Here is a 13,019-nt window from a genome sequence, read left to right as displayed (position 1 = left end):
AGTGGAGTTCTTTAGTGTAGCAATTGTGAGAGCTCTTAGTGAGTAGTGACCTAGTAGATTGTGTGCCGAGCGATCATAACAACTAGAATTGTTGGATAGGTGGCTTGCAACCCTTGTAGAGCTAGAGCAAGTTTGCTTTTCACTATTTGTCATACTAATCAAATTGCTCTAGTTGGTTTGTAGATTTTTTAATAAGCTATTCACTCCCCCTCTAGCCATATTAGGACCTTTCAAGTGGTATTGGAGCCGTGGTCACCGTTTGATTAAAGGCTTAACAGCCTCGGTGTCAAATTATGGCTCAAGTTGTGTTCAACCATGTGGGGGGCAAACCACCATTCTTTGATGGCACATGCTATAATTATTGGAAGAGAAAGATGAGGATGTATCTTGGTTCAATCAATGATCAAGTATGGGATGTAACTGAGAATGACTATGCTATCATTAATCCCAACAATCTCACCAACCAAGACAAGACCAACAAGCAATGCAATACAATGACTCTCAACACTATATACAATGCCATTGATTCTAAGGTGTTTGAGCAAATTAAGGATTGTGAAAGAGTAAATGAGGTGTGGAGGAGATTGGAGGAGACATATGAGGGCACACCTATGGTGAAGAGTACCAAGTTGTACATCCTCAAGGATAAGTTGACAAGCTTCAAGATGAATGATCATGAGAGCATTCCAGAAATGTTCCATCAGTTGCAAGTAATTGTCAATGACTTGAAGGCTTTGGGAGAGAAGATCAAGGATGATGATGTCTCTTATTGGTTCTTAATGTGCCTACCTCCAAGATTTGAGATGTTGAGATTGCTTATCATAAGAGGTGGATTGAAGAAGATTACCCCTAACCAAGTACTAGGTGATGTCATGACACAAGAGACATACCGTGTGGAAAGGGATGACAAGAAGAAAGAAGAAGACAAGAAGAAGAAGAGTATAGCATTCAAGGATAGCTCATCATCATCCAAGAACAAGGGAAAGTCTAAAAAAGAATCAAGTAATGATGATGATCTTAGTGATATTGATGATGAAGCTATGGCCCTCTTTGTGCGCAAGATGGAAAAATTCATGAAGAAGAAGGGTTATGGTGCAAGAAAGAGAAGAGATTACACCAAAAGCAAAGAATATGTGAGAAGATGCTACAATTGCAAGAGCCCCGATCACATTATAGTGAATTATCCCTACAATAGTGACAATGATGAGGATGAGAAGAAGAAGCACAAGAAGGACAAGAAAGAAAAGAAGGAGAAGGGAATGACCTTCCAAAAGAAGAAGAAAGGTGGAGGCTATGTGGTCACATGGGATAGTGATGGCTCTTCAGATAGTGATAGCTCTAGTGATGATGACAAGAAATCTATCAAGAAAGCACTAGCAAGCATCGCCATCAACAACAAGCCCTCCATCTTCGACACTCCATCGATATGCCTCATGGCAAAGCATTCCAAGGTAAAATATGATGTAAGTGATGATGATGAATGTGAAAGTGATGCTTGTAGGAGTGATGATGATGATGAGCAGGAGGAGGAAGAGTACACCAAGGAGGAGCTCTTAGACATGTGTGAGCAAGTGCACATTTGTGTTGAAATGAAGAGAAAGGAGTGCAAAGAATTACGCAAGAAAGTCAAATTTCTTGAGCAATCCTTTGATGAGCTCAATGCCACTCATGAGAGGCTAATGGAAGCCCATGAGAAGCTTGGTAAAGCTCACTCTAAGCTTGAAAAGGCTCACTCCTCTCTCATCGAGCAAGTCAAAATAGAGGAAGCCAAGAAGGAGCAAGTGATTATGTCTTGTGATGTGGGACTAACATGTGATATTATTAATGAATCTTTTTATAAACCCATTGTAGTTGCTCCCACTAACACTTCTTGTAGCACTACTACTCCTACTTCACCTTTGAGTGATGGTCTCACTTGTGATGCCTCACTAATGGTGGAAAATGAAACCCTCAAGAAGGAGGTGAATGAGCTCACTCATGCCTTAGGCAATGCCTATGGTGAAGATGTCTACTTGCTAAAGTACTTGGGTAGCCAAAGATTTTCTCTGAACAAAGAGGGATTAGGCTATACTCCCAAGAAAGGCAAGGCGACCTTTGTCACTCCTAAAGCTAGCTTTGTGAAGGACAATGGTTGGTTTTGCAATAGATGCAAGCAAGTTGGGCATATAGAGCAAAATTGCAAGATTAACAAGAACAAGCTACCTAATGTATCCTCAATTAAATTTGATTCTTGTTATATGCTCGTTAAGGGTGCCAATGGTGTGAAGGCTAAGTTCATTGGTACACCAATTGTGGGCCCAAAGAAGAAGGCTATTTGGATACCAAAGACCTTGGTAACTAACCATCAAAGACCCAAGCAAGTTTGGGTACCTAAAAAGAATCAATCTTCTTTTGTAGGTCAATTATAAAGCTAGAGGAAGGCATTGGGTGCTTGATAGTGGGTGCACACAACACATGACCAGTGATCCAAGAATGTTCAATTTAATCAATGAAAACAAGAGCAATAAGATTGATAGTATCACATTTGGTGACAATGACAAAGGCAAGATCAAAGGGCTTGGTAAGATTGCAATATCTAATGACTTGAGTATCCCCAATGTGCTACTAGTAGAGAGCTTGAACTTCAATCTATTATCAATAGCTTAATTGTGTGATCTTGGTTTCAAGTGCATATTTGGTGTGGATGATGTAGAGATCATAAATGTAGATGACTCTAACTTGATCTTCAAAGGCATAGAAGGCTTGGTCATGTTGGAATGAAACAATTGAACAATGCTAGAGAAGCTCAATTGTCAACATGTTTGATCACTAAGTCTAGCATGGGTTAGTTATGGCATAGAAGACTTGGTCATGTTGGAATGAAACAATTGAATAAGTTGATTAAGCATGACTTAGTTAGAGGCTTGAAAGATGTCATATTTAAGAAGGATAAGCTATGTAGTGCATGTCAAGCCAAAAAGCAAGTTGGTAACACACATCCTAAGAAGAGCATGATGAGCACATCTAAGGTATTTGAATTGATGCACATGGACTTGTTTGGATCAACCACATACACTAGCATTGGTGGAAACAAATATGGATTTGTAATTATAGATGATTTCACTAGATACACATGTGTGTTCTTTTTTGTTGACAAGAGTGATGTGTTTGCAACACCCAAATCATTTGTCAAGGGAATTCACAACGAGTTTAAAACAACCATCAAGAAAGCGAGAAGTGACAATGAAAGTGAGTTCAAGAACACTAGAATCGATAAATTGTGTGATGAATTTAGAATTAGACATCAATTCTCGGCCAAGTACACTCCACAATAAAATGGTCTTATTGAGAGGAAGAATAGAACACTTATTGACATGGCAAGATCAATGTTGAGTGAGTACAATGTGAGTCATTCTTTTTGGGCTAAAGCAATCAACACGACTTGCTATTATAACAACTGACTCTATTGTCACCCCATGATAGAAAAGACATCCTATGAGTTATTGAATGAAACAAAGCCCAACATAGCATACTTTTAGGTTTTTGGTTCTAAATGCTACATATTGAAGAAAGGCACTAGATTAAGCAAGTTTGAAAAGAAATGTGATGAAGGTTTCTTGCTTGGTGATATAAGGCCTAGAGAGGTGATTGATGTTGAAGATGACAAGAATCAAGTGCTCTCTAACTTAAATGTGTAAGCTAGTGGTTCTCATGATTAAGTTCAAGCAAGAACTAGTGATGACAAAGTGCAAGATCAACAACAAGTGGCTAGTTCATCATCTTAACCAAGTGATCAATCAAATGCAAGCAATCAAGTGCAAGTGCTTCAACCAACCAATGTTACAAGAGATCATCCATTGGACACTATCATTGGTGATATTTTAAGAGGTGTGCAAACTAGATCAAGATTGGCTCTATTTTGTGAGAATTTCTCATTTGTGTCATCCATTGAACCTAAGAAGATAGATGAAGTTTTGAAGCATGTTGATTGGGTCAATGCTATGCATGAAGAGCTAAACAACTTCACAAGAAACCAAGTATGGAAGTTAGTTGAGAGGCCTAAGGATCATAATGTGATTGGAACCAAGTGGGTCTTTCAAAACAAGCAAGATCAAGATGGGATAGTAATAAGGAACAAAGCAAGATTAGTGGCTCAAGGTTACACTCAAGTTGAAGGTCTTGACTTTGGAGAAACATATGCCCCGGTTGCAAGATTGGAAGCAATTAGGATCTTGTTAGCCTATGCTTGTGCCCACAACATCAAGTTGTACCAAATGGATGTGCAGAGTGTACTTCTCAATGGGTACATCAATGAGCTTGTGTATGTTGAGCAACCTCCTAGTTTTGAAGATGAAAAGAAACCCAACCATGTTTACAAGTTGAGAAAGACTTTGTATGGATTAAAACAAGCACCTAGATCATGGTACGAGAGATTGAGGGATTTTCTACTCTCTAAGGGATTCAAGATGGGAAAGGTTGACACCACTCTCTTCACCAAGAAGCTTGAAAATAACTTGTTTGTAATGCAAATCTATGTTGATGATATCATATTTGGGTCAACAAATTAAGATTTTTGTGAGGAGTTTGGCAAGATAATGGCAAGTGAGTTTGAGATGTCCATGATTGGAGAGCTTAGTTACTTCCTTGGTCTTCAAATCAAGCAAATGAAGTATGGCATATTTGTGAGTCAAGGAAAGTAGATGAAGGACATGCTCAAGAAGTTTCGAATGGATGATGCTAAAGCTATTAGTACACCAATAGGGATAAGTAGAAGCTTGGATAGTGATGCTAGTGGCAACATGGTGGATCAAAAGATGTATCGGTCTATGATTGGAAGCCTACTCTATGTGACCGCATCAAGGCCGGATGTGATGTTTAGTGTATGTATGTGTGTTAGATTTCAAGCCTCACCAAGAGAAAGTCATTTGAAGGCAACAAAGAGAATATTGAGGTACTTAAAGCATACACAAAATGTTGGATTGTGGTATCCCAAAGGAGCAAGATTTGAGTTGATTGGATATTCGGACTCTGATTATGCGGGATGCAAAGTTGAGAGAAAGAGCACATCGGGCACATGTCAACTATTGGGAAGATCACTTGTATCTTGGTCATCAAAGAAGCAAAATAGTGTAGCACTTTCAACCGCTGAAGCGGAGTACATTTCGGCCGGCAATTGTTGTGCTCAATTACTTTGGATGAAGGCTACTTTGAATGACTTTGAAATCAAATTCAAGCAAGTGCCATTGCTATGCGACAATGAGAGTGCCGTAAAGCTCACCAACAACCTAGTTCAATATTCAAGAACAAAGCACATTGATGTCCACCATCATTTCATAAGAGATCACCAACAAAAAGGGAACATTTGCATTGAGAGTGTAGGCATCGAAGATCAACTTGCTGATATCTTCACCAAGCCACTTGACGAGAAGAGGTTTTGCAAGCTAAGAAATGAATTGAACATACTTGACTTCTCCAATATGTGTTGATGCACCCCCCCCCATTATATGACATGCCTCTCCTTCGAGCAAAGCAAGGTAAAGTTGATTGACATGTCATCCATCCATTGCTAAGGACTTGTTTAGTGCATCTAGTCATTCCAATCATGTCCTAGGCTTATTCATGAAAATCAAATGAATTTGATGCTTGTATGGTACCACTATTGCTTGTATGTTTGAAATAATCTAGTGGTAGCATATGACATGTTTGTGGGCTTGTAAACCTAGTGTTTGATCTAGAAAATGAGCTCTAAGTGTTTAACTCAACATGGTACAAGATAACCCTTATTTGAAGGTGTGAAGAAGCTTGTCTTGGATCAAACCGAGTTAAATATCTTTTGCAAGTGATCTAGATTGAACCAAGTTGGGAAAATGATCCTCGTTTCATATGGTTTCACCCTAACCTATCTATAATTTAAGCTCGCCTTTTTGTGCTAATTATTGACAAAGGGGGAGAGAAATTCACAAAGATAGTAAGATAGGAGGAGCAAACAAATGAAAACAAATGAAATGACATTGTAAGGGGATCAATAAAAAATGCACACAAGTAGGGGGAGCAAGCTCATAAACTTGTATGTTGCATTTGAATGTGCATTTCATATATTTGCTTTCATGGCACAAGTTTTAAATTTCAACATCCATGCTTGTGTGGTGTATGCTAGTTATATGCTTGAATGGTGAAATAAAAAACTAGCATGCATAGGCTAAAACAACTAGACTTATGTTCATTTTATGAAAACTAGACCCTTGCTTGTAATGTTGATCTCATGGGGTATTCTAGTTTTTATGTATGTCTAGTTACTAATGGTGCTAAGGATGGTATATTGGTGCACTCCGATTGGTATCACGCTTCAAAGGTCAATCTCTTATACCTTAGCATCATTTGGTAGACATTGTCTCCTATATTTCCTATCTAAGCATATGTGTAAGCTTTAATCCAAACTCTTAGCGCATATGTAGGGGGAGCAATTGCTACCATATGGGATTCATGAAACTTGTCCATATCCTTTTACACATGGTAAATATGCTTGGGCAAGCAATGTGGATTCAATTAAATCTCAATTCATATCTTTGTGTAAGCGTTGTCATCAATTACCAAAAAGAGGGAGATTGAAAGCTCTAGTTTGGTTTTGGTTAATTGATGAAACCCTAAGTGCTAACCTAGTTTATCAAAGTAATTATGAGATAGGTAGCACTATTCCAAGTGGTCAAGCAAATGAAGATCATGACATGATGATGGTGATTACATGGTGATGATCAAGTGCTTGGACTTGAAAAGAAGAAAGAGAAAAACAAAAGGCTCAAGGCAAAGGTATAAGTTATAGGAGCCATTTTGTTTCAGTGATCAAGACACTTAGCGAGTATGATCACATTTAGGATCGATAGCCGTACTATTAAGAGGGGTGAAACTTGTATCGAAATGCAGTTATAAAAAATGTCACTAGGTGTTCTAATTCATTGCATATACATTTAGGATCTAGTGGAGTGCTAACACCCTTGAAAACATTTATGAAAATATGCTAACACATGTGCACAAGGTGATACACTTAGTGGTTGGCATATTTGAGCAAGGGTTAGAAACTTCACCGGTGGAGTGTCCGCCCGTAGAGTACGAACAGTCTGATGGTGCCACCGACGCCCTATACAGAAAAGATAGGGGTTTACAGAGTGATCGGACGCTGGTAGCACAAGGACCGGACGCTGGGGTTCTACGTCCTATAAGTAGCGCAGTGAAGTCCGCCCTCGGTCTCTTGACCGGATGCTGGCGCGAGAATTGACCAGACGCTCAGGGCCTGAGTCCGGTTAGTATGACGTATGATGACATATGTGGTGCAAGGGGAGACATTGAGTGACCAGACGCTGGGTGAGTCCGGTCGGGCATGACCGGACGTGTCCAGTCGTGATTTTTCGCTTCTGGATGCTTACTGGAAACGACCGAACGCTGAGATCCTGCATTCGGTCACTTTGAAGCAGCGCGTTCGGTCACAACTTAAATGTACTGATGATCGTTGAGATCGGGCGATCAGCGTTTGAAGTAGGGGACACGAGGCACACATCGCATGACCGAACACTAGGGTCCAGCGTCCGATTGATCTGACCGACGCGTCTGGTCACCCCGCTTTTTAGTGGACTGAGGAGCCAATGGCTCTATTTCATAGGGGCTTCTATTTAAGCCCTATGGCCAGCTCAAGCTCACCCTCTTGGCCATTTGCATTGACATAGAAACCTTGTGAGCTTAGCCAAAGCCCTCCCACTCATCTCCATCATTGATTCATCATCTTTGTGAGATTGGGAGAGAATCAAGTGCATTGCTTGAGTGATTACATCTAGAGGCACTTGGTATTCATGTTTTGTTGTGGGATTCGCTTGTTGCTCTTGGTGGTTGCCACCACCTAGACGGCTTGGAGTAGCGGAGGAGGATTGACACGAGTTAGTGATTGTTCGTGGCCATCTCCGGTGATTGTGAGGGGATTTGTACCTTCCCCGATGGAGCGCCGAAAGATAACTCTAGTGGATTGCTCGTGTCATTGAGTCACCTCACTTGTGGGTAGGTTCTTGCGGTGTCCAATTGTGTGGACGAGGTTCGTGCAACACCTCTTAGCCACCGAACCATCAAGTGTTGGTCGACACAACGGGGACGTAGCGTGTTGGCATGCACGTGAACCTCGGGAGAAAATTGGTTGTCTCTTGCCCTTTGGTATTCTCCCGATGATTGATAAAGTATTCATCTTGTGATTGGTTCACTACTCTACTCGGCGGTATAATCACCTCCCTTACTCATTTATATTCCCGCAAACTAGCTATAGCAAGCTCTTTAGTGTAGCTAGAATTGAGAGCTTGCTTTGTGGATTAAGTTCATCTAGTGGAGCTCTTTAGTGTAGCAATTGTGAGAGCTCTTAGTAAGTAGTGACCTAGTAGATTGTGTGCCGAGTGATCATAACAACTAGAATTGTTGGATAGGTGGCTTGCTATCCTTATAGAGCTAGAGCAAGTTTGTTTTTCGCTATTTGTCATATAATCAAATTGCTCTAATTGGTTTGAAGATTTTTAAATAGGCTATTCACCCCCCCTCTAGCCATATTAGGACCTTTCACCGGGGGGAAGCTTGGGCGTGACCACCAACTTGCCCCGAAGGCAGATGGCACCGGTTCAGCCCCTGGGCATGCCCTGCCGAGCGAGGGAGGGAGAGAGAAAGGAAGGGAGCCACGCGTGGCTATGTAACCCCTCTGTCGCGCCAGATAGGGTGGCGCGGCAGGGGCTACGCTGGAGTTGATGGCGCGGCAGTGCTGCCACGTCAGCGGGTTAGCGCTTGGCTAACCTGCCACGTTGGCAGGCCAACCGTGCCATGTGGAGTAGTGCGTCGTAGTTGTTTGGCCGCGCCAGGAAGATTGATGTGGCCAAATGGGTTAGTTTTGGAAATAAATTTTGGATAGTGTTATTTTTAAAAATAGTTTTAAAAAAGTTTAAAAATAAAAAAAATTCTCACCTGCACCATGCAACTCAGCAACATAACTTCCTGAGTCAGGCGCTCTCAAGCGGTTCATGCTAGCTACTTGGCCTTCCGCATATTATAATACGGAAATGCTCTTACGCGGGTGTCCGGACGATTTTTGCTATCAGACGCTATTTTAATTGGATTTAGCCCATACAGATGGCCCAACAACTGACATATTTCTCTCCCACATCGCTGCTCGTCTTCCAGATGGGGCACTAGGGCAGGGCGTTTGTGGCTAGCGGCGCCATGCTCGCCTTTCTCCTTCGCCGCTCACCACCTTCCATCACTACCTCTTCCTCCCTCACGGCCATGCCCGTGCCCGCTAGCAGCAGCCACACACGGCCGCAGGCACCGGCCGCCGCGTGTGACCTGGCGGCCAGGAGAGGTGGCCGTCACTGGCCGGGCCTAGGCCAGGGCGCAGGCGCAGCTGGCCGTTGATAGATCGCGCCACCATCCTCGGCTGCGGCTTGCAGGAATCAGTCGTTCCCCCACTTTGTGTTGCATCGTACGGAAGAAGAAGGGTGAAAACCGCATGTGTAAGAGTATATTTCAAGTGTTTCAGATGTTTCCGAGGTATGCTGCAAGTGTTATATATCGATGTTGCAAAAGTAGATCAGGATGTTGCACATGTGGTAATGGCTATACACGTATGTTTTAAGTGTATGTTTCAAATGTTTTATCTGTTACAGATATATTTTGCAAGTGTTTTATCTAGATGTTGTAAAAGTAGATGGATGCTGCATATGCATGCATGTTGCAAACATATGTTTCAAGTGTTTTCAGGTGTTTCATAAGTATGTTTACAAGTGTGTTATCTGCATGTTGCATATGCTTGCAATGGCTTTTAAATGTTTTTCAAGCGTTTCAACCCTATATACCATGGGGATTGAGGGGGGATGGAAGAGATTGAGGACGATTTTGACTTGTTGGGGATTTAATCCCTCTCAATCCCCATGGATTTGAAACAAAACGAACATGGCCTTAATCCCCTTGGATTGATTTGCAACCGAACAAGGCATAAGAAAACTCAGGCGTGAGGCATTTCACCTTGATCAGTACACTTAGGAGAAAAGGTCTGCTTCAGCACCTTTTGAGTCCCAATGAATTCATCTCTGTTGTTTCAGTGGGGATAAAATCTGACAGTACGAGGACAAATTCAAACAAAGGGCGAGAAAAAGGCAGAGAAGAAACTCCCTGGATATGAAATGATGTGTAAACGACGAAAGGTTCGATCCACATCTCTCTAACCCCTCCTTATTTTCAAATAAACTACTTAGTGTAGTATGCAAAACAACGATGCCTTTATCTAAAAATTACAAAACAATGAAAAAACACATTGCACAAACATATGATTCAAGTGCACCTGGCTAATTCCACTACTTTTGCTGTCATTGTTATTTTACAGATTAGTTGTGAGAAAGTAATAATTGAGAAGGATGATGTTGCCAAAGGGCTTGAGGAGCTTATCGCCCATTACGGCATAGCCAAGCTTGTGGTGGGAGCAGCAGCAGATGAATGCTACTCAAAGTGTGTATGACAATCTCGTATGCCACACTTTGTTAGATCAGAGCTGCAAAACATTGTAAAATGATCATATACACCTTAGTCTGTCTACCTATTACAAATTTAAACTGTAGCAGAGATGATATGCAGAGAGCTGAATACCACCGTTAGTACAAGACAACAATTGTTTAATGTTATAACGGTAAATAAGAACAAAGTCACTGGCAGAAACTTCAGATTCCATAGGTTAGTTCCTGTTTTAGGTGGTTACTACAATGCTATTATCAGAGTATAATCTTACAGTCCTACACTACAAAAGTTGATCTAATATGCTGTTTAAAGTTTTCTTAATTTTCACGAATTATGGACATTAATTTGTTATAGGTTAGGTGGTAAAAACATTACTTATAACAAAAGGAGATGGTCGACTACCCGGCTTCATTTGCAGACAAGATATATTTTTTAGTGTTCATGTTGATCAATAGAAAATAGAATGGAAATACAGTTAGGAAAGTTACTTACATTGCATCAGGATTACTTATATTTTTCTGCTAATAACTAACATATATACATAGCTGCAGAATTTGACTGTTAAATATGTTTGCCTGAAAACCATGCTACTGTGGAAGGGATAGGAGAGTAATATTGATGGTTTGTGAACGGTGACGCCAGTGCTTTATTTTCCTGGAGCCGCCCCAGGTCCAAGATAGCACTCAGACTGATGGACTCAGCAAGCAATTCATGCAACATGTGGTTCACATGCAAAGGACACAGCCAACTTGGTCATTAGCTGGCTGGATATAGACAGTCATTTTCTTGGCTTTTTAAGAGATTGTTATCGCTGAAGTAAATTTGTTAACCCCACCTGTCAATTAGGCAAGGAGGCAGAAATATTTTTGCAACGCCGCCATCGCCCGGTGAACGGGTTCTTGTCGTTGCCGCTCGTCTTGAAGCCAACGTGAATATATTTTGTGCTATGAAGAAGGTAAATATTTGTTTGGAGAATTAGCAATTGAGACTGCAATGCGTGTTCAAACTTCAAAGACAAACTGCAGATACTGCATCAAGGCGAGATAAAGAGGTCGCAAGCAGCCCAGGAGCTTCTCCTGCGGGGGAGACAGAAGGTTCAAGAAATACTAGGACAGCTCGAAGCGGTTTACAGCGAGCTGGATGATGCGCAGGAGCTGAAGCAGCAAATAACCGAATTGAATCGTGCTAGAAAGGCTCAGGAAGAGCAGCTGGCGGCCAGCAAGTGCATCCTCGAGATACTTGAAGCAGACAAATTGGAGCTGCAGCGCGAGCGAGACGCCGCGTTAACTGAAGCTGAGGATTTGCGCCGGAAGAGCCGGGTGTCTGCATCAGACGACGCTCCGGCGCCATCGCACTTTGTGTGCCCAATTAACCATGTGAGTGAAACAACAGGCAGATGCAGTAGCTTTACTACTGTGCAACATTAGATGACGGTTCTGAGTCTGAGACGCGGAGAAGGTTTACAAGTTCCGTTTCCTGGATGGTGAATTCTGCAGGACGTGATGGAAGATCCCCACATCGCGGCAGACGGGTTCACCTACGAAGGCGAAGCAATCAGGGCGTGGCTCAGCAGCGGGCGCGACACCTCATCGATGACGAACCTGAGACTCGCTCACAACGAGCTGACCCCAAACAGGGCTCTCCGTTCGGCAATCCTCGAGTGGGAACAGGAGCGGCGGCAGCATCGCTGGAAGCCTGGAACTGACCATTCTGCAGGCGCTCCATAGCATATATATAGGATTCAAGGTCTGATTCGAGGCGTGGAAGTCATGCTGAAGGTGGCGAAACCGCGAAAGACATCCTAGCATCGAAGCCAAGGAAGGGGGCGACCAACAACAGGGAGGCACAATACACCCACCGCAAGGACAAGGATCATCAGGCGTAAAAGCTGATGTTTTGCTGAAGTCTACCATCTTCAAGACGCTTTTGCTGTTGTTTGTCTTTTTTGGGCAAGCTATGCTCTGTTAGTTTCTTTGATGGCTTTGTATTGTCGTATGTCTGTCAGTGAGAAGGTTTAACGGTCAGGTAGTGGTTTGCGGTTCCCTTTCAGCCTCTGAGACAGAGTGCTCCCTGCTGTAATAGGTTTGCAGCGGTTTCTGCTAGCTCTCTTTTCTCTATGCTTATAAACTCAACTCTTGTATTTCCGTTTGAATGAATGGAAATGGGGCTTGACCTCGGGAGGAAGGATTCATCTCAGTCTGGATTGAGCCATTGAGGTTTCGTGGGCCGGAAAGTCAACGCTGCCCAAAGCGGCAAAGGCCCAAAGGCTGGCCTCTCTCCCTGTAATTTGACATATTTTTGCTGGGCCAAATTTGATGTCCGCGTTTGGCTACACATCTCTGCCGCGCGACGACTCGCGTGAGGGTTCAAAATATTGTTGCAACTTTCTTTTGGTGAATGAAATATTGTTGCCACTTGCAAGAGCAGGGTGGGTGGTTCATGAACAGTCACAGGAACTTGCAGCTCTAGAAACACACACAGAGACTCGTAACGGGCCGACGCCGGGTCGCCGGTTT

At 42.4% G+C, this 13,019-nt stretch overlaps 1 protein-coding gene across 1 annotated transcript; it reads left to right on the top strand.

Annotated features, from left to right (window-relative positions):
* Positions 1-611: 611 nt before the first annotated feature.
* LOC136470036 (U-box domain-containing protein 36-like) lies at positions 612-12,230 on the top strand. Its single transcript, XM_066468011.1, has 4 exons — positions 612-761; positions 10,376-10,501; positions 11,529-11,879; positions 12,000-12,230. The coding sequence occupies exons 1-4, from the start codon at positions 612-614 to the stop codon at positions 12,228-12,230; spliced, it is 858 nt and encodes a 285-aa protein (XP_066324108.1).
* The last annotated feature ends 789 nt before the right edge of the window (positions 12,231-13,019 follow it).

Source organism: Miscanthus floridulus, chromosome 8 (assembly GCF_019320115.1).
Source record: "Miscanthus floridulus cultivar M001 chromosome 8, ASM1932011v1, whole genome shotgun sequence".
In the NCBI taxonomy this organism is placed as follows: Eukaryota; Viridiplantae; Streptophyta; class Magnoliopsida; order Poales; family Poaceae; genus Miscanthus; species Miscanthus floridulus.
The sequence above is the reverse complement of the archived record's forward strand: the minus strand, read 5'-3'. Positions and strand labels throughout refer to the sequence as shown.

Bases quoted from the DNA above. Each gene is read 5' to 3' on its own strand.
- LOC136470036 (XM_066468011.1), top strand. From the start codon at position 612: ATGGTGAAGAGTACCAAGTTGTACATCCTCAAGGATAAGTTGACAAGC. The intron at 762-10,375 runs GTCTCTTATTGG...GTTATTTTACAG, and splicing joins AGAAGATCAAGGATGATGAT to ATTAGTTGTGAGAAAGTAAT. The intron at 10,502-11,528 runs GTATGACAATCT...GACAAACTGCAG, and splicing joins ATGAATGCTACTCAAAGTGT to ATACTGCATCAAGGCGAGAT.